This window comes from Nipponia nippon, unplaced genomic scaffold (assembly GCF_047370975.1).
Source record: "Nipponia nippon isolate SJK-2023a ecotype South Korea unplaced genomic scaffold, ASM4737097v1 scaffold_3, whole genome shotgun sequence".
NCBI classification, from domain to species: Eukaryota; Metazoa; Chordata; class Aves; order Pelecaniformes; family Threskiornithidae; genus Nipponia; species Nipponia nippon.
In genome coordinates this window covers 68938724-68960699 of record NW_028262347.1, presented here as the reverse complement: position 1 = coordinate 68960699, position 21976 = coordinate 68938724, and the positions used below count along the sequence as shown (strand labels likewise).

General features: G+C 36.0%; 2 protein-coding genes across 31 annotated transcripts in view; one reads left to right on the top strand and one right to left on the bottom strand.

Moving 5' to 3' along the window:
* Window positions 1-7202, bottom strand: part of CACNA1C (calcium voltage-gated channel subunit alpha1 C) — a 487583-nt gene extending 480381 nt beyond the window's left edge. For all 27 annotated transcript variants that reach the window (XM_087765448.1, XM_087765421.1, XM_087765445.1 and 24 more), the window contains exon 1: window positions 6784-7202. In XM_087765448.1, coding sequence (XP_087621574.1) covers window positions 6784-6913 — 130 coding nt within the window. In that variant the 5' untranslated portion in view covers window positions 6914-7202. The remainder of the gene's footprint in view (window positions 1-6783) is intronic.
* The window catches only part of DCP1B (decapping mRNA 1B), a 46199-nt gene that overhangs the window by 5027 nt on the left and 19196 nt on the right, over window positions 1-21976 (top strand). For 3 of the 4 annotated variants that reach the window (XM_087765450.1, XM_087765451.1, XM_087765452.1), the window contains exons 4-5: window positions 18516-18582; window positions 20770-20905. In XM_087765450.1, coding sequence (XP_087621576.1) covers window positions 18516-18582; window positions 20770-20905 — 203 coding nt within the window. Of the gene's footprint in view, window positions 1-18515; window positions 18583-19654; window positions 19933-20769; window positions 20906-21976 lie in introns of those variants that run through there. The other variant, XM_087765453.1, reaches the window with a different exon arrangement.

The window sequence follows — 21976 nt, the reverse complement described above, 5'->3', positions numbered from 1 at the left end:
CTAACCTAGACTAGACCAGACATTAGGATTTTAAGTACCATGAGACCTATTTATCCCATCTGATTTTGAAGAGTCTTTCCTATGTATATATAATCTTTTTTTATCTCATTTTGAAATTCCATTAGAAGTTTATGTATGTACATACTAATATCTACCTTTTGAAATCTGATCTATTAATTTTTAATTTTTGTTGAGACAATTGGTATAAAGAGTAATTAGAAGTTGTCATAATTATATGCTGACATGAAGTAAGATAGTCTTCAGTCTGAGCACTACCCGTAAACTGTGATTCGTTTGTTTTTTTATTAGGAGAAAAATTGGGGATTTTGGTGGGGTGTAAGCCGTTTGTTCACTAGGAGATGTCAGAATTTTATATCTTGCTTCTGAGCAGTGGCCCTATGTTCAAGTAACTTGTCTGGGGCTTTTTGGCTAGTTGCAGAAGGCTTCTTTTCTGCGTTCTTCTGTCTAGGCAATGGTTCTTTTAGGGTAGTTACTGCTGAACTGTGTTTGCACAGCATCAAGGCTGCCTCTGTTTCTCACACTGCCCTGCCAGTGAGTAGGCTGGGGGTGCACAAACATCTGGGAGGCGGCACAGGTGGGACAGCTGACCCCAACTGACCAAAGGGATATTCCATACCGTATGATGTTGTGCTCAGCATGTAAAGCTGGAGGAAGAAGGAGGAAGGGGGGATGTTTGGAGTTATGGCACTTGTCTTCCCAAGTAACCATTACACAAAGCCCTGGTTTCCTGGAAATGGCTGAACACCTGCCTGCTGATGGAAAGTAGTGAATGAATTCCTTATTTTGCTTTGCTTGCGTGCACAGCTTTGCTTTACCTATTAAACTGTCTTTATTCCAAGCCCACAGGTTTTCTTACTTTTGCCCTTCTGATTCTCTCCTCACTCCACTAAGGGGAGGGAGCGAGCAGCTGTGTGGAGCTGAGCTGCCAGCTGGGGTGAACCCACAACACCTACGCTAAAAATTTGCCAGCAGCAACATGAAAGTAACCCATTTCTTTCAGCCACAAGATCTGGTAGCTTCTTGACCTCATGGCACTCTTTACTGTATCATTCCCTTGAGTGCAACCATGAAAAAAAGAAATAATAAGATCCCCAGCCAGCGTACTCTTGATTTTATAAAGTCATCTTCAGCCTGACTCTGTGGGTCTGATTTTTTACCACAGTTAGCTGTTCAATCTAACCATGGGTAAATCTGTATCTGTTGTTTAATTTGAGAATTTTGTTGTCTGAGAGAAGATTCATGTTTGCTTTACTAAAAAAATCCACTGGTTTAGCATTTCCGTTAGTATCAGATGTGTTCCAGGTATAGGAATATGTTACCCATAGTTATTTATCTTCCTAAAATACTCTTACAAACGCTTAATCATTAATTCTTCAAGAAAACTGAAGGTCTTGGTACTTCGAAAGACAAAATTTTGTTGTCTCAGATTCTCACGGAAACATCTGTGTTTCCAGAGCAAACTAGCATTACAGACCCATAGAAGAAAAGTTATTTACCAACTCATTTGACTTTTCCAGGTTTTCTTTAGGTCCCTGCAGATTGTTCGTATAGTGATTTCTCCACTGAGATGCAGATACCTGTAGCCCTTTCTTCCTTACTGTGTGTTTCAAAGCCTTTGCTACAGAAAATAAAGGAACCTCCTCAACATTAAGTATCTGTTTTCACTACTGTCTCATCCAAACGTGATTCTGAATGTCTTGAATTTTCTGTATGAATATTTTCCTTGTGTTTTGCTTTATTATACAACTTGTCTTTATAATTTTTGCAAAACTAAGGCTTCAGGCTTCTTCATTATTAAATGGAGTTTTCATCCAAAACCGGGGGTTTTAGGCCCTAATCTTATGATACTATTTTTATCGCCTGCTTCCAGATACTAACAAGGAGTAGTCAGTAATAGTTGTTTACTTGGCAAAACAGTAGACGGTGCAGCAGTAATACTTAACAGGATCTGGAAACATGTTATCTTTTTCTAACCTTTTCTTTGACTTGGTTGCTTCTTACTCTGTTTTTCATGCATATCTTGTTATTAGATATAACAAAACTAGCAGAGTTTCCTCTGGTTTTCTAATTGTTATATGTGGAAGTGACTATACCAGTACTTACATTTGGGTTTTGTGACAATGTAAATCTCAGAAAAACACAAGAGCAAGCATTTGCAGGAATAAAGAAGTCCTGCCCAGTGTTTTGTTTCTTCCCATATTCTGAATGTTTGTTGAAACCAACTTCATTTCAGAAAATTTAGTATTATTTTCCCAGATTCCCACACTGCAAAGACGGCCAGTGGATGAGATGAGAGAGAGAGAGAGAGGGAAGTTTTGCCAGCTGTCCAAAGAAGTAGCATAAGTTTTGGGGTTTGTTTGTGGTTTGTTTTTTTTTTTTTTTTTTCTCCCCTCTGTTGGTCATAATTATTTATATATGAAAATTTTTCCAAATATATGCTTGGGGGCAAGTGATTGTAAAATCTTTAGGAAAAGATAATGGTGTATATTTTTCTTAAACTATTATTTTTCATTCTTAAATTCTATGTTACAGCATCCTAGAGCCCTCTCAAATAGAACAACTCATCTTGGAGACTGATTGTGGCTCATTTCAGTTCACCCTTCTAAGTAAATATATCCTGGTAAAAAATACTAAAGGGATAACAAGTGTCCCGCTTCTGTAGGCATTTCTGAAGACCCATTGACCCTGCAAGTAGCATTTCTCTTGTAAAGGACATCTTAGTTTGAAGGCGATTAGAAATTTACTTCTGAAGGGAAAGTAGGAGACAACAGTAAGAGAATTTGTGTGATGTGTAAAAATGAATATGTCATGAAAAACAGTCTTCTTTTGGATACTATAGTGTCTTTTTTACCCTGAAATATATTCTTAGTCTATACTACATTATATATTCTGTAATTCAGCGTTCTACATTTCTTCTTTCTTCTGAAAGGTGTTTTTATTTGAGAATGAAACCAGCATTTGGTGGTTAAATTTACTTGTGTATATATTTAGATTCAGCCCTCTGCATATTGACCAATAAACAACTACTTGCTCAATTGTTTCCATTCAGACAGGCAAAATAGATATTCCAGGCTTTGTTTTTACAATGTAATAGAGTTTCTGTTTGGTTTTTTGGTTTCGGTAAAAACGTCAGTTTAAAATGGAGAGCCTTATTTATCAGCCTCCTACCTGCCAACATACAGTATCTGGTCCAATACCAAAAAAACCCCAACAGGATGAACACACTAAATTGAAATGTATATTCAATTGATTATTCCCCAGATGCTCATTGGTCTTTTTTAATTTTGAAACAACTACCTTTACATGTTTTTAACTTCATTTAATTTGTATTATTTTTCTCTAAATTCAGTGGTCTACTGATTTGGAAATATTACATGACTTTCTGTTGCTGCATCATTAAGCAAAACGCAATGTTTTTGTCACAGCTGAATAATTGAAAAACAGTCTTTTTGAGGTTAAGTTTCATTGCAAAATTATTATTCTGGCCTGCTAGAACCTGCGTGTTTTGTTGAAGAAAATACTTCTGTAGTTCAAAACTCTTTGAAAAATGTTTGTCAGTTTGGAACAGAAGTGTTTGAAAAGTGAAAGCTCAGACTACAGAAATTGAAAGTAATTTTGGCAGAATGGCCTTGCCCTCATTAGAGGTATGTTCTTCTCAGCCTGTCGTTTGCTAAACAGATTTGGCTAAAGCTTTTTTTTTTTTTAAAAGCTTGCCTGGACGGACTACTGCCATTTGTTCAGAATACAAATGCTTGTGGTTTACCTGAGGTTCTGTCCTTGGAGACATTTTTGTCTCAGAGAAATAAACAAATCGCTTGTCCTTCTTCCTATTCCACTTTCTCTCCTTTGATCAGCATTATAAAAATTCATCATGCATCTAACAAGACAGAACAGTAGCAGAGGTCACGATTATCTTCCCTGGATGTTATTGACCTTAAAGTAAAACCTCAGTTTTGCTGAGCGCATTGGAATGCTAACACTATTAAGCATAGATATTATTTTCCTTTTTCAAATTTAAAAGGAAAATATGCATACTGAAAATACATTAAGGTTGTAGTAAGAGTTGATTCTAAACCCAGAAAATTAAGGTCGCAGTATGAGCTTTGTCATGTTGCTTTTTTTTTTTTATAGCTTGTCATGTCCAAATTTTCTTGAGAGAAGCAAATAAATAGGAGCAGGAAGAAATTTGCTTATCAGATGCATAGTGACAATAATTTTTTTTCATATGAGATGCTGTCTAGCACTCAGTTTACTGACTTCCTTGTACGTACACTGAGAAATTACCTGTTCTTAGACCAGTTCATAAAAGCATTACTAATTTCCTACTACTTTTCCCATATAGTTCCTCCCTTTGCGGTCTATATGTCAATCTACTAATGATTTTAATGTGCTCAGAATATGGTAAAAATTGCTTCAGAATGTCAAGAAAAATAATAAGCTGCCCCTTAGAAATTGTACAGATATTGATTTACATTTTCATAAATAAAAACATGGAATATGTACATTTATATATCAGATATTTGTGCTTTCTGTCTCTCATTTTAATTTTCAAGGATGCCTAAAAATCTTTAATGGTTGCCTGTTGAGATATAAAAATATTACTGTAACTTGATGGCATAACTAAACACTATTTTGCAGTTGTGTGGATGGACATGCAGCAGTGCTGGCTCAAGGCAGGTGATTTTTAAGATCGGGAATCATGATCTTGTTGTCTAGTGGTTAGTTGGCTTGCCTGTTCTAGAGTATACTACCTGATACGCCTGTCTTTGAAATCTGTAATTAAACTCCACTTCAGTCTATGGAAGCAGGAGTGGATTTTTAATGTAGTGAAAGGGACGGGATAATTTGTTGTAAAGAAATATGGATATATGCAAATTACTTTAAAAAAAATAAATTGGCTGAAAAAGTGCCCTAGAATATACTGTTCTGTACTAACTTGTAGTTGATCATAATTTCTTTTTTTCCTAACTCTCTATCTTCCTGAAGCTAGCCCTGTTTTGAGCAGAAGGCTGGGCTAAGTGACCTGTGAGGCTACAACCAAACTAAATCATTAATGTGATTCTAGGATTAGCAGGTATTCGTTAATTCTACTTTAGGGTGTTTGGGGTTTTTTGTGCTTATTGTGGAGTGTAAATGTAGTTCTGTGATTTAGGTTTTTAAGGTTCAAATGAAAAAAAATCGAAACAGAGAAGAAACTGTAATATCGCTTTTTTTGTTGGTTTAAAAGCAAATTGTTTGTACTAGTAAGTATTTCTAAATTTATCTTTTCCAGGGCTGCCTTATTATTAGTATTTTCCTTTAAACTAAATACTATATATGTTTTTCAGTGGAAATCGTACACGCCAGTTGTGAAGGCCCTTAATCTTACGATATAACTTTTGAGGCGTAAAAATGCCCCTTGTCACCCTGCCCAGCACAGATATTTCTATTCAGACCTTCCTAAAAGGATGTTTTTGTTGTTTCGCCTTTCCTACCCTGAGGATTTGGTACCAGTTGTGGAAGTCTTTGACTCAGCAAAGCAAACAATTTGGAATGTTTTGCATTTGTAAAGTGGCTTTTCACAGCTGTAACTATGATGACTGCAGCCATCTTTTTGCTCTAATGATGTGTTTCTATTGTGTGATGAAGGTGGTAAAAAAAAAAAAAAAAGTGTAAGGAAAAGAAGTGCAGTAGTCCTAACATAGGTTTTCAGTTATGTGGAACAATATGTGGAGTCCAATCTGAAAGTCAGAGAAACTATATGTCATGTGAGAAGAAACAGGCTAAGGAGCTAAGATAACAAAGCTATGTCATTTTTTGATGGCTGGTAATTATTTTGTGTATGGTGGAACTGTATCCCTGCCCAGGCAAACAAATTGGTAGGAAAAGTATATCAAGTATCTTGCAGTTGTGGATGAATTTCTGTATAGAATGGAAGGAGTATGATACTGCGTATATCTGCTAGACATAGTCTTTGTTTCCCATTTATGGATGTCAGCATATAAGCAACATACTAGCTTGTCTGGACGTTTGCTGCTGAGAGTGTACTGCCAGCGCTGGGAATTCCGGACATCTTTTCAAGATAAGATAGGCATATGATGCAGTAAATCTCAAGAGTTCAAGTTGGAACAGATAATTTTTTTGAGAGACTTATTATTTTCATGTGACTACCTGTATACCCTCTGCTTCATACACACCTCCTTGTATAGCATAAAATGGTAGATGTTTCTAGATCAGTGTAAATATGTCTGTGAATGCCTACGTATTTCTTCTGCAATGAAAATATTACAGAGCTAGTTGCTTTTTAGAAATCTCTCGTGTAACCCCCTTTTCAGATTAGTCCCCTCACACGCACACGTATGCATTTAATATTTCGAGCTTTTGTATGTTTTAAACTTCTTAGTCTCTTTGTCTACAAAAAAACCCTTTTTCTTTCTTGTTCCTGATACTTACATGCCTTTTTCTTTTTTCTTCTCTCATGTCAAAGTGGAAGTGGGAAAGCAATGTTCACTAGGTGCTCAAAAGACAATATATCACCAAGAGAAGCCGTCTATCTACTTAACTCCACAGATTTGAGATTTACCAGAATTATCTAAATTAGCTGTGGTAGTGTGATCACACATACAGGACTTCACAGTACATTATCCCCAAGTATTACTATAAGTTATTAGGGTAGTTTCATACGTTATACAGACTGTTCTATTTAAATAGAAAGGGAATACTTACCCAGCATGTGGATACCAGTACAGTTTGCATGTGCACAACTGGGTAATGTTGTCTTACCTCCAGGTTTGATGTAGAAGCAGTTAAGCTGAGTTTCATGCACCAGCTTCCCCTTATACTTCACTTCAGGTTCCCCTGGCTGGTGGCTGGGTAGCGGGTGATACGCTTGCCGAACAAAGGCTTGAAACATTTTAAAATTCCAAGGAGCGTTGAAACAGCTGAACCTGAGTATATTTTTTATATATAGTAAAGGTAAATTCCTTTTGGTCAATTGTTTCTTACTTCAGAGTTATTTTATGTAATAGCCTTGTATAGAAATTAGAACCTGAATGTTGCTTTAAACTACTGACAACTTGGTCTTTTAATCTAGAAACTATTTTCCAGCTCTTTGAAACCTCTGCAATATCTCTTGCATTGTCCTTCCTTTCCTTGCTCTTCACTCCTAATCCTTTTCTTGTCCTCTGTGCCTTATGCTCAGTTGGAGCCTTCTCCTCCCTCTGTGGTTTTTCAGGAAAACTTGGATTGAGAAGTGAAGATAATGGGCGCCATTCACCCGTCAGCTCATCACCTCACCGAGCCATGACGATCTCTGGTTTCTGTATATCAGCACGGACTTCTCTGATAATATCCTCTTGTGTTTGAAAAAAAAATAGGTTTGTCTAGTAGGGGGTGGACTTCACTCCTGACATAGCCAGAAAACTTCTCTTGGAATGTGAGCTTGCTCACTCGCACTCTTTTATATGTCTGTGTATATATATAAAAATATTTGTAACCTTCTCTCAAAACATGGAAGATAAATATGTGAGCAAGTGTATCCCACAGCACATATACAAGCTGCTCACTTCTGTCTAGTATTGATTTAATACGAGCTCTTGAGTGCCTCATCAGCTCTCTCTTCGTCAAAACAAGCCTTAAATCGGCAGTAAACAATACTTTTCAATTACGGGAGGAAAAAAGAAAGAAACCCTTCTCAAGTATAAGATAGCATACCCTTTAAAGGACAAGGAATGTGTTCTATACAGAAACACGGTGCAACTGTTCCAGTGGAATTACACTAAGGCTGCAAATGCAGTGTTGCTTTTTTGTCTTAACTGGCACACAAACTAGTAACAGCACTGGGCTTATTATTTGCTATCTGCTGTGCTTTAATGGTTGCGGCTGCAGCCCAGTTGTTGGTTTTGCAATGCAGAGCTTGCTTTAATAAAATTTAATAAAATATAAAGTCTTCATATCATAATGTATTGCTTAAAATCAGTCTTTAAAAAAAAAAGTGGGTTTTACCTGCTGGCTTCATTATTTTGGACATAGGTCTTTTGGAGCCTGTTTCAGTAATCCTTTTGCATAGCAGAGTTATTATTTATATGAATAAAAAAAAACCAGAGATCCCGTAGCCAGGAGAAAAAAAAATGTAAGTGATGTAAGACACATGCTTCAGGTCAGAAGTCAACAATAAAGGGACTAGGAAGATTCTTCCTGTGAATCATCTGGTGCTGGTCATTGTCTTAGACAGGACATGGACTTTCAGTTTGATGAACTCCACCAATTCTTTTGTCTCTGTCAAACAAACTGCCTTTCTGTAAAATTTCAGTATTATTTGCTTAACAACATGCAGTGTTAAATCCTCTACACGGGAATGTGTAGCATCTCTCAATGAAGAGGTTCATGAAATTTCAAAATAATTAGAAAAGGAGAGGAACGTTGGATTTTTATGTAAGGTATCATATGCCTTCCTGCAGTGCTTTGCTTCTTTTTTTGTTGTTGTCATCATCTCTCTTCTGTTTTTATTCTCGTTTCTCTCACATGAATATTTTGTACATCCCTTTTAAACAGAAAACAAGGTAGAGGTTCAAATTTGCGCAGAGAGAGTTAAAAGCTGACGGAGGGGAGAGGCTGAGGAAGCAGAAGATGATTACTGATACGTTTTATTCCTAAAGGATTATGCATGAACTAGTAAAGTACTGCTGACTTCTGAAGCAAAATGAAATACGCACTTTTACTTTCTGTGTGAAAATAATACAATTGCTGTAATGAAAGTCACCCAATGCAAAATGCCAAGTTTTTGTTTGAATTTAAATGTATCTCTGTTCTATATTGAGGGATTCAAAATTGCAGGGTACCTCCCAGTGCTGCTATTGTGAAATGGCTAGCTGCTAATATAAAATGAATTTGATAAATGTGTTTTTTTCTCTGTTGGATTACAGGTTTTAAACAAGGAAATGCTTACTGCTTAAATTGCATTTTCTTGGTGACAAACTCGATCTCAGGATTACATTCTGTTTCTCCCTCTGTACATATACCCACACAGAATGTCTTGTGTGCAAGAAAGTAGAAAAGTCAGTAAACTGCTAATGTTCATAGTAATCTGAACACTAACCTCAATAGTTAAAATAACTTTTTAAAAGATATACATTAAAAAAGAATTACAGCAATCAAAAGAAAAAAAGCGATAGGGTAGTTCAAAGAGGTGGTATTTGTATCTATCTTCATGAAAGAAATGACTAAATTGCAACTTTCACAAGAAAAAAGTAGGTTGTAAAATATATTTTAAACATTTTTATTAATACTTCAAGATTAAATTTAATGGTCCTTCAGTTTTCAAGCATGTAAAAATGCAGTGGCCATATGTGAATGATAAAGGGTCCAAGGTACAGCCATCTACTGAAATTTAACTTGTGAGCAGAGCGTGAACCTACCCACAATGGGAGTAAACCTATTACTGTTTGCCTGTCATTATGTGAGAACAGTGGAAGTCCTTTCTGTGCCCGTGAAATTGTATTGTATCACTGAAAATTGTACGTACTTTTTCAATTTCCAATTGCAACTCTACAGATAAGCAGATGTTATTGAAGGCAACGTAACAGCTGACTATAAGAGAAGGAATGGCTACAGAGTAGTAGGGAAGAACTTTTTAATGTGTTGAATATAACATGCTAATAGGCTGTGGCAAATCAATAAAAGCAAATACATAAGATATGCTGTAAATATGAACTAAACATCTGAAATTTCAGGAAGAGTAGTTGACTTTACCTTTTCCTATTTCTATGTGGATTTTTTAATTCTTTTTCTGACCATTTCAGAAGTAGAGATGGTGTAGGAAAAATGAAGAAATTGCCTGTAAAAAATACAAAGTTTTGGTGTTTTTTTTTAATTCTGTTAATCTTGTGGTATTTCTTAGGTGTTACTTATTACAAGAACAAGAATATGTATACAAGCAACTTAGATTTTCGTTGTTGCAGGTTAAGAACTTAGTCCAGATCTGCAAATGTATTTCCATTACTTAGGATCTGAAGGTATGCAATGAACAAATATGAGATGAGATCACAACAGTCAGAATTAGAAACATCATCTATAGTTAAGGTTGCTTATTTTCCTCATGAAGCCCTTTTTGAAGTTATTCATAATTTTGTGGGAGTTAAACCATTTGGAGTGACTCTTCATCAGACCGATTATAGTAAAAATTCAGGTTTCAGGAAAAAATAACATAACATGCTATTGAACACCTCTTTGAGGTTAAAATATTCTTCCTTCATTATTTTTTTCTTTTCTGTTTTACTGAAAAAATGGCATGGGCAGAGCTTCAAAAGAACTTGACCTTGAACTTGACTGTAGCTCTGGAATTAAGAGATGTACTTTGACCTTTGGCAGGTACCTCAGAGATGCACTTTAAAAATCATTGGAAACATACTCTTAGATTTGGCTAAATTGTAAGTTAAAATCATGATGTTCAAATCCTGATGAGTCCTCTACCAGCCGTGTATGTCACATACAGTGCAGCAGGGTTTATCCCCACAGGACTGGAAGCCCAGATACTCTACAAGAAGCATAACAGAAGCTGCTGCTTTTCTTAACCTAGTGGAAGGCAGGATGGAAATAAAAAGGCTGGAAATTGAGAAGGTGAAGGCAGCTCTCTTTCCTATTCTTTAAAATAAAAGCAAACTTTTTTTGCTTCCAGGTTGGAAAGGCCGTGTTGTCCCCTTCTCCTTGATTGAGGAGAGTTCTCATTGCTTTTAGCTGCTAGGTACTATGTGACATGCATAGAAACAAGAAAAGAGCATGGTTTCTAGTTTAACCTCTTCCACTTGTGATGGTGTTACGTTAGTGTAAGCTTTTCTGCTAATAGAAGTTATGGATTTGTGTAATGGCATTTTTGTGGTATGTTCAGATGATGCCTTAGATCAGGGCCTCGCTTCATTTCAGTGCATTGAAGACATGTTTCATGGTTTGCTGTAGAAAGTTAGCAGAGAATATAGAGCACTGGTAAGCTAATACAGGTAATAGTGTCAGCTGTTGGGGAGTTATGTTTCTTTTCCACTGAGCCATTCTCTGCTGGAATTTTTTTCACAGGAAGGATGTTTTTGTTGACTCAGGATATTTGGATTTAGTTTTTAGCCTTGCTGCAAACTTTTTCACTTACCTTTCTAAAGTCAGTGTCTATCATTTTCCTGTATCAAAAATGGAACAGTACTTTCACCTACCATTTGTTTGTCTTAATACGTCTTCACTTAGCTTTTACACTCCTTGAGTGAGACTGTTTAATCATTTCCATTACAAAAGGCAACGGAGCTCCAGTCTGATGTGGACATTTCAGAATTCTATTGTGAAATAGTAATGAGAACCACTTGTTATTTAAGAACAACTTCTAAATAAGAACAATAAAGGATTTGTTAGGAACAACTTGTTATTTAAGAAATTGATAGTCTGGCATCTACAGACTTCCTGCCTTAATTTCAGTGTCACGCATCATCATGATTTAAAAATTATTTGGAACTGATGATGCAATGGCAGAGGATGTGACTGGAAAACCAGTGGTGGGGGAAAAAAAAATGCACTAAGCCAGATGGATCATAACATAGATGCTATTCCTGTGTCGTGACTAAGAATTTCTTGTAGCATCAACAGAATGTGATTTTTAAGGGAAATCTTGCAAATTCAGTTTGCTTTTGGGCTCTTTTCCAAAAAGTAAAGAACCTGCTGAAGGACTCTTGTATCTGCTGAGCTTTAGGGAAATAAATGCATCAATGGGCTTTGAAGTTTCCTACAGTACTAACATAACTTTAGCTTTGAGGCTATTTAAGGGACATTCTAGTGAGCCAATCTTGTTTATGTCTGCTACAGAGTTGATGGTTTTTTAATAAAGAAATGCTGATAAATTTTGACTAGAAGTCTGCTTGAAGTGAGGCTATCACAGTGGAGCCACAGACATGATTTAATGAACAATCCACCATTTCCGAGTTATCCCTTTTTTGTCTCATGAAATCAGAAATATTTGCTGGCTCTATCTGGAAGTCTGCAAATTGGTCACCCAACTTTAATGACTGGTAGAAGATGGCAGGGATATTTCAGGGTCCATCCTATTAACAAAAAAATTGTTTCTTGTGTTCATTTTTAAGGCATAGTTCCAGGCACAATTAAACAGATGGTGGTGGGGAACTTATTCTTGACTTCAGTAGTGTTGCCAATCATTGCCCACTCTCAAACCATCTGCTTTTAGGGAAAGGGGTTTTGAGGGGCTTTTGCATTTTGTTGGGGCTTTTGTTTTTGTACTTTTTTTGTTATTTTGGGGTGGGTTTTTTTAAGAAAGTTGATTGAACAGTTCCCTCCTCACTTGAATTTGACTAATTAAGCTGAAAAACAGCTTTTTCGCTCTCCATGTGTGATCATCAGTTTGCATTAAGATGTCTCTGAGCAGGGTTCTTTTCCCTTTAGTAACTGGCTTTTTTTTCCTGCTTGTTCCTATATAATGTTATAAATGTTTGAAATAATGGAAACATCAAGTCATCCTTTTCCCTGTCTATATTAAAAGTTCCCCAAGTAAGTGGATCAGGAGCTTTATCAACCTTTGAATGAAAGAACAAGTGTCAGATGATTTCACTGTTTGGGGGTTTTTTCAGCAGCTTTTTAGGAATTTAAGTTAAAATACAGGGGTTTATTGTTTGAAAAACTCCTACCTTCCTTCAGTTTCTTGGCATTTTTGTGCCTGGGACATCATAAAAATTTTGGTTCCCCTCTAAGAACTTCCAGAAATAACAGGATATATCTAAGCAGGATTTCCATTTTTTAGGAAGAAATATGTTTGTTTTACATATATTTTGTATTGTGTTTACACAATGTAGAGAAGCAAGAGACCTAAAAGTTCCCGTCCTGTTGATGAGCCACATCACTATCACTGTGGTATAATGGGATAAAAACGAATTTCTTCTCTAGTGTTTTGTTTTTAAATACCTAAATAGCTAAGCAAAATGTTATGTTTGAAAGAACTTCAAGGCTGTAAAAACTAAAAGAACTTTAAGGCTCCTAAACTAACAAATACCGAAATTTAGATTGCTTGTGCAATCTCTCTTTTTTGCTTATGGAATTTTAAATTATGTGATTGTCTTCTTTTGCAATAACGACTTTGCTTCAGTTATCAAATAGTCTGAATGTAGTTCATGTAAAAAGCAGCTACTCAGTATTCTGTTTTTTCCTCATTACTGATATGTGGGTCTCTTGCTTTGACTGTTATATACTGCTGAAGTTCTGCACTAGGGACAGAACTATTAACTGCTTTTTTCTTGTTGTTATTTTCTGTGATACTAATCAGTATAATAGCTAATAACTCGTAAATAAGCTGAACTGTTGTACCTTGCTCAGATTAGAAGTATTATTCTTCCCTATCAAATGCTGGGAAATGAAACGTACACAGTCAGTGACAGCCACTTAAGATGACATTTCACAACTTGCGTATCATTGCATAATATCTCTGGGGCAGCGTCAGAAATGGAATTCAGCTCTCCAAGACAGCATGCAGCTGCCTTAGCTGCAGGTTTTTTATATCTTCTTTCCTTTGTTGCAGTCCTCTCTTGCTTTATGCTGCAGAGCAGGATGTCGAGCTTCAACAGGCAAGTCTTGAGCCTGAGCAAAGTGGAAGGAACATTGTATGCTCGTATCGTAATTGTAAAGACGGCATCGTGGACAAAGGGATCATATCTGCATTGTAATAGAAGATCAGAAAATTAACATGGCATACTTTAATTCATGTTTTAAGTTAAGAACTCATAGATTAAAAATTATTATTGTGGGTGTAACTTACTTAGGTTCTTTTTTCAGTAGGTACTGCAAAATGGAGGCTGCAATATTCTAAAAAGTACTAGAAAAAGAAATGCAAATACTGATAGTTTGCTGAATAGTCAAACATTACATGAATGATAGATAGCAAAGAAAAAAGGTGACCAGCATAAAGGAGTCTCGCTGCCTTGTAAGATATGTGTAGAGAAACTGCATTTTAATATAGCCAAGTGTGGATTTACATATTCAAGAGCAAGAGTCTAGGCCATATGTAGGGAATAAAGTACCTTAAGAAGCATGATACCGACAATAAAACATAAAAGTTGAAGAATTATTTATTTATTTATTTTTAATACCAGCAAGTGTAAAACAGTTTCTAGGTGCAGGGGAGTCTTTAGTCAATATTTATGATATTTCTGTATTTATTTTTACCAAGCTTAAATACTGTATGCAGTCTGTGGAGCAGTAGCTTGAACACTGAAACCAAAACTTTGATAATGGAAACATCTATCCAGAAGACAAAAATCTAATAGCTGGAAGTTGAAGCTAGGCAAATGAAGAGTAAAATAAATAACCCTAGAGAAAATGCCTTCCTTTTTAATAGGATACGTAGCATGAATTATGAAAGCTGATAAGAAATTCTTCATCATCATAATAAATAAATAAATGCTTCAGATTTTGAGAGGTTAGAAATTGTCATCTATAATTCTGGTAGATAGCAGCTGTCAGCTTCTGCTTATAAATAGTATCAAGTGCTGTAGTGTTTGTGAGGACAGGAGAAATCCGTAGCCAAAAAATGGAAATTGTAAGGCAGAAGCTGTAGAATTGGCTCTGAAGTTATGATTTAAAAATTAAATAATATACTTCCTGAAATTCAATCACTGAGCTATATTAAACGAGTTTCACAGATTTTGTTAAAATTTTTCAGTTTTGATTTTTGAGTAACCTGCCTTTTTCAAATTCTAAAAATTCTAACGACTGATATCTCTTAATATTTAATAATTTCAATTCGATGATTTAAGTAATTTATTTAGCTTATTCCCATTCAATATTAATTGTATTTTGTTGATTTGATAGATGCATTATATCCTTCTAGTTTTGTGTAATCTTGTTAACAACATCGTAACTTTGGTGCCTTTTTTTTTTTTTCTTTAATGGGATCAATTCATTACTAAATCTCATTTCTTTTAGGAAATGACTTCGGAACTGTTGAAAGTGCATGAGTAGATGTGTACCCTCTTGTCAGTATAAAACTAGCTCTCCTTACTGGGCTTTTGTTAGCTACTTTTCATGTAACTGGCTCACTTGGTTAGCAGAAGATACTTGACTGATTTGTTTTTTTCTTTTTCTGTTTTTTACAATAATCTCTTCTTGGATAACTTTATAGCTGAAGCTGGGCCTAAAAGTGACTTAATATTTCCTCTTTTGTGCTGCAGTAGAAGAATTTGGTTTGTGCATCTGCTGTTTAGTGATACAGTTCTGCCTCTGCTGTTTAATGATTCATTTTTAACATGTGAACATTTTAGTGAAATTACCACTCTACAGCTGATACTTAGATCAGGATTTCCTTTTAGTCAAACAGTTTGAAAGAGATGGAGGGCGGATAAAAGTAATCTGTTTAGATTTAATTCTGATAAGACATGCAGTGTATTCATGCTGGTGGAAAGCTTGTAGTAAAATTTGTATTGTATGTGTGTTTAGTTTTTCTAAGTTGAGAGCGTGCCAGGTTCCTAGCTTGACAGTTATAGTTTGTAATCATCTTAGGTTCTTTTGCTGGTCCTGGGTTTTTATGTGTTGTCATACACGTAAAAAAATTTTTTTTTGCCATTTTGTGTTCATCATTAATCAAGAAGACGGCCATTAATACACATTTTTACTACTATTATTTACATTTTTGTTTCCTTAAATGTGGATTATAGCAGAATATACTACTGTAGTATGAATTACTCCAGGTGATGAGCACCCTATATATATGAAAACATACATTAGTGTACTTTGGATGCCCGATATCTCAAATTTCTACCAAGTTATTGCCTTCTCACTGGTACATCGCTCTTCCATGCATTAAAGAGCTCGGAGTACGTTGTGCCGCAACAAATGGAGCGGCTGTGTGATTATTTCTCAGTGTGTTTCTGAAGTGTTCATCTGCTCTGGACAAATGGCAGAAGTGTGGAAGGAAGAAGAGGAGGACTGTCCACTTCTGAAAGATTTCACTACTGAAGGGGTGAGCTGTAAGCTCGCGGATGTTGGGTTTTGGTCTTACCTTGCTTTCAGCTGTGCTTCCTAGTCTGGGTTGCAAGTACCGTTTGGCTGAGGTAAGAAAGTAAGCGTGTGTGGGTGGGTTTGAAGCTCGACTAACATCTAGACTAAAGGTCTCTGGATCTGCAATGTCCTGACTTAAAGCTTCAGTTAAGATATGATGTATTCTTGGGGTGGTTGTTTGGCCTGGTGGGACAGACAACAATTAGCGTCCTTATTCTGTGATCTGAAATGGGCATGCATTTGTTTGAATTGTATTTTTAAATATTAGTTGTAGTTCTGTAACTGAATTGGTCTTTTATACTGGTAATCAGACAGTTTGTTTGTGTTTGTCACTGAGTTGAGGTAGACCAGCTTGTTTCTGCTGTTGATTCCAGTCTTTCAACTTTTAATGGCCAGAAGCTCTGCAGTATTTCCATGGGACTGTCAGCTTTCAAATTTATCAGATATTCATAAATAGCCTATGACATGTTTGATCAATTGGCCAAAAGGTGAAGCTGTTCAACCTGTCTTGCATATTGGTGATGGCACCAGCTGTCGCAGACATAAAAAAAAATTGAGAGGATGGAGCAGATGGCCCAAGTTTCATCAATAGTCTTCTGCATTGCAGATTCTTTTATAGCAAAGAAGAATCTTGATTAAAACAAATTTGACTTGTGTGGTGTTTCCAGTCTGCTTGCTACATTGTAATATGGACAACAAGAAGTCTTCAGATGTGTTTCGTCAGAAGGATGTGTAGTGTTGCGTAATAGGTATTTTGGAACCTTGCGAATCATTCACACACTTTTCTACAGGTTTGCAGTTTGTTATTGAATGCTTACTGGAATGTGCTAGAATATTAATGTCTATTTTAAATGCATATTCTAATATTAATTCTATGTTACAAAAGGGAGATTATTTGTGCAGTTCATATCAGCTTTTATGTTGCACGTTTGTAGAACCACTGGCGCATATTATGTTACTTGCCTTTTGTTAGGTGAATAATAGAAATCATCATCACGCTTGTCAAAAGTTAATCATAAAAAGGACTGTACATCTTTTAAAAGTTATTTATTGTATGTCTACAGGATGGCTGTTCGTTTGTGGGTTTTTTTAGGCTTTTCACCAGTATGCCGTATTAAACAGTTGAACCATTTTTAGCTACATAAAAGACAACACATGGCTGAAAATCTGAGGGGGAACGGAGATAAGTATTACACTTGTGTCTTACAAACAGCTGCACATTCGTTTTCTTTCCAAACATTAACAAAGCCAACTTGTACTTCATATGCCACAATTTTTTTTCTGTGGAATTGAAGAAGTGATTGCTTTTAGATTCTGCTAATATAAGGAAAGATTACATGATTGGGGTCAGTGTTGAAATTGTTTTTAAACAGGTACTTAATCCATTTGTGTCCCTTTCAAACAAAATGTAGCCCCTACTATGTTTGAAAACATGTTAGGAATTGCCATTCTTGGTAAGATTAAGGGAAAGCTCTTGCCTACAGTATGGTAGGAAGGGGAAGGGGGAAGAAACATGGCGGCTACTTGTTTGCTACCATGTCATGTAAAGGGAACGTGAATGTTACACCAGGTTGTGGTGATAGAGAGGGGAAGATCCGTGTTAACCCTTTAAGTACTTCTCCCTTCCTCTTCTCACAGCAAATTTGTGCCTGAGGTTAAAACTAGGGACAGTTACCCTAACAAATGTTGTTTTGAGACAGCCTGGGAATAAATCTACAACACTATCTTACAAGAGCTATGTGGTCGTGAGTGGAAAAAGCTCCCTGTTTATTATGGTGGAAGCTGCACTAACTACAGTGCCATTATGGCTATTACCATCATGATGGTTTCATTGGTGTGTACGTTTGAGAATCTTGAACTACTTGTAAACTTAAATATGTTGTTGCTGTGCAAAGCTGCAGGCACTTACATTAGTGGAGGTCTGAACTTAGATACAGATTTTCTAATCCTGGGGTTGGCTACAGATAATTACTTCTTTGGTGGTGAAAATAATGGGCAACATTATAGGAAATCTGCAGGGAGGCAGAGGTGCGTTAGTACTACCCTAACAACTTTGATGATATATAAGATAGGCCTGAAGGTTGTTGAAAACTAAACAAATCTTGCTTGCTTATATACGCGTGCAACACTACCTGCAGTACGCTAACCACTGGAGTCTAATGGATATGATATGACAACTGAAAAAATGGGCAGAGGAAAAGGTTTTAAAGAAAAAAACCCCTCTGGTTTAGTGTTCTGAAGAAAAGGATCAAATACCTCTGCCTTTATTGAAGGTTCAAGAGCTTGTAATTTACATCCTTAGAGATATGCCTTTGATCTTTTTTGATTTTGGAGGATCTGAGGTGTCATTTTTATGTTTATAGATGGGGAAAACATAAGACAGAAATAAATTTAAAAATTCCTTTACAGGTCACTTTTAAATATCTACCAGGTAGAATTGCTGTTTGAGAAGATGCTCATAGTTTGTGTTTGATGTGCATTTACAGTGTCCATATATGGGATTTGGTTTTATGATAAGGAAGAATGCCAAAGAATTGCAGAGCTCATGAAAAAGTAAGTGATGGGTAAACAAGACTTTTTGTGCTTTTTTTATGTATGTATTTCTGTACATACATGCACATTATATTACTAGGATGGTCATACCTTTCTACTTTAAACCTATTTTTATAGACTTTGTTGCAAGTAAAATTGTCACACACCTGCATTTTGTATAATCAGAAATAAGTCACTGTATTGCAATACTTTTTCATAATTTGCTGCACAGCTTTTCAGCTACATCAGAGTGTAGCAGTTCATCTGATTTATGTCCTTACAACTCAGAGATCTGTTTTGAAGAATTGTATTCTTTGGGGTTTTAATATATTTTTCAGTTTGGGGAGATTTTCTAGATTTTCTTTTTTAATGTTTCTGTTACCTTTTTTTTTTCCTATATCAATGTAAGTGTGGGCTATCATGAAGGCATCCTGTAATAATACAATTTCTGTGGTTTTTATCCTGTTTCTACATCATGGTTGAATTCCCGCTTCCTCATTTCTTAGCAATATGTACAAAATTCACTTTGTTTTTGGAATATAAAGCAAGACCATAGCTCTGAATTCATTACTTTTATGTACATAACTATTATTTTACACAATCTTTAATTTTGCAATCAAGTTAGAGATTAACATTTCAAACAGAACTGTATTCTCAGCTGTATTTTAATCTAACAATATCATGGATGGTTTTTTCACTGTCACTGCTTTCTTTACATGACAGGGCTCATTCTTCTGCTCTACCCTTTGGTTGGCCTAATGATGGGCTTGTTTGCAGTGATCCCTTTCTTATGACTATATTCTGCAGGTTTTCATGTTTGTTTGGAGGAGGAAGGAGCTGAAGTCTTACAGATTTTTATCAACATATGCAGTCTAAATTTTTTAGAGGTCTATCATGGAGGATATAGTAAAGGAGCCCGACAGGAAAGAGCAGAGATCGGATATACCGGTTGCCTGCGGTATATAGGGTTGGACAGATCATTGTGTCACAGTTCTTTTAAGGGACAAGAGGAGGGATGATGTAGAGCCAGGTCTTTGTCATCCCAAGAAAATCCATGGGAGGCGGATACAGTCAAGCTGACAGCATTGGGTACTAACAGAGCGCAATGCAAAGGCACTGTCAGACCTGTGAATCTCTCCTTTTCAGGTCATCTGTCCCAGTCTTAACAGCTTCTGTAGCCAGAAGCGTGCTGAGGAAGTGACATCAATTTTGATTGCCAAAGTTACCAAGTGCCCAAAAGCCCATTTATGTGCCCTGCGGTACAAGTCCAAACAAGGCTCATCCTCACACATCTCGATCCATAGCAAAGTGCTTTAACTCTTCTACCACTATGTTCCAGATAGGATTTGTTATAAAATACTGGATGGGAAGGTAGTCGTGTTTCCTCTATATCTCTTTTTTAAAGTAATACCTGCTGCTTTTCATTTTGGAGTGACAAAACATTGTGAAACACAAACTGTGACAATGGTGGGGGCTTGTTTAGGGGGTTTTGTTCGTTTTGCTGTATATCCTACAGCTCTAAAATGAGTCAGTTGTGACCAAAGAAATAATTGATGGGAAGGAATTTACAGAAATAAGAAATAAACCCTAGGAAACCCAGGTTTTTGACAGCTAATTTTAGTTAACTAGCTCAAGTTTCAGTTGGTGGTGATTAGGTACTCTCAAACTGGTAATTTACTACAATAAAAACTAGTTTTCAGAGGATTCGTGCAATTGTAAACCACATGTAGTGGTTTATAATAGCAGTGTTGCATATAGATAAAAAATACCCTGTCGCTCAGCCAATTGGCTGTGTGTTTTAATTCTCAGCATTCTACAATAACAATAAAACAGCTGGGGCAGGAAATTGGTCATTTGCTAGTAGTTAATGACTGATTTGTGTGTGTTTGCCATCCTCCACCACTAGCAGAACTGAATAACACTATAAATTCCCTGCTCCTTCTGGTACAGAAATTGTGACTGAGTTCCGGAAATTTTAGTCTATAGCCTAGTGTATTCAAGATTGGAGAAAATGAATCTCATGCCTGGTCAAATTATGTTTTAATATAGATCTTTTAATAGGGATTTTTTTACACGTTTTAATGTAGATGGGGGAAATATGAAAATATTTGAATTTTGATTAATTATTGTAAAGTAGTTGTGGTTAAACTTTTTATATTTTATCCGGTTTTTTGTCTTGTATATTCTCCTCTCACCTCCAACTTTCAGCCTAACTCAGCAGGAACAATTCAAAGCGCAGCAGGGCACGGGAACAGGAGTGTCCCCAATGATCATGAATTCTGCTAATAACAAAGAAGTGGATATCTTACGGATGCTTACCAAGGCCAAAGATGAGTATACCAAGGTGAGACTTGCTGTCTATAAAAAGAGGACATTTCTTTTTGGTCATAGTATGATGCCAACTTGCTCACACTTTACATTTTCAAACATAAAAGGTTTTGTTTTGTTTTTAAAGAGTTTTACTCAAGAGTAAAATTGGTTTGGATGGTGTGCTCTCTCATTTTGTGTAGAAGTGGCTGGTAGAAAAGTTTTGTCAGAATTTGCTAAAGATTCAGAAGAAATGAATGCTGTCAATAAAAACTTCTGAAACGAGAACATGTATATGATTGATTATTTGTTGAATGCTAGGAGGTAAGAACAAATATAAATTGGCTTTCATTTTGACCCTTAGAGCTCCTGTGCTTATTGGTTATTGAGTAGCACCTGGAAGTTGTGTCCTCTTTCTGGGTGGAGTATTCAAACCTGCTAATAGTTTCTGTGGTTTGTACAAATAACTTCCTTCAGAGAAGACCTTTAACAGTGAAGTTAGTGCTTTTAATTGTGGTTGTTAGCTACTTTCAAACACTAATGGAAAGAAATGAAAAGGCTGCAATGTAGTATGATTTCAGCCCATGCGCTGCATTGGTCTTCTGAGGCTTCTAAATAAAGAAGTAACTAATGGACTAATAATGTTCTGTATTATTGAGCAATCAAAAACGTTTTACTTTGGGGAATAAAAATCTAATAATTTTAACTAGTCATATATACGCTGCAGATTGTTACAGAGCCTGCAGGTTCCTGCTGCTGTTTCCTGTATTTCATATGTGTCGTCATGCAATAATAAAGCCCATAAGTGTTCTGAGTCTAGAAATATATATATCTTAAACCTAAGCAATTTAAAGAAAGTTCTTTTTCTGAAATGTGGCTACTAATAAGAACCTCAGAAAGATAATAGCCAACTATTTGACTTATGGTGAAATGTAGGCGTTTTTGTGGTGGTATAGCTTCTTTTGAAGCTTAGGACCTTCAAATTTTCTGTAATAGGGATTTAATGTATTATAGTGGACAAACACCTCCAAAACCTAATATCTTTTCTATGTTTTAATACTGAATCAGTATCTAGTCTTGGCATAAGAGAGTGTGATTTGAGATACTA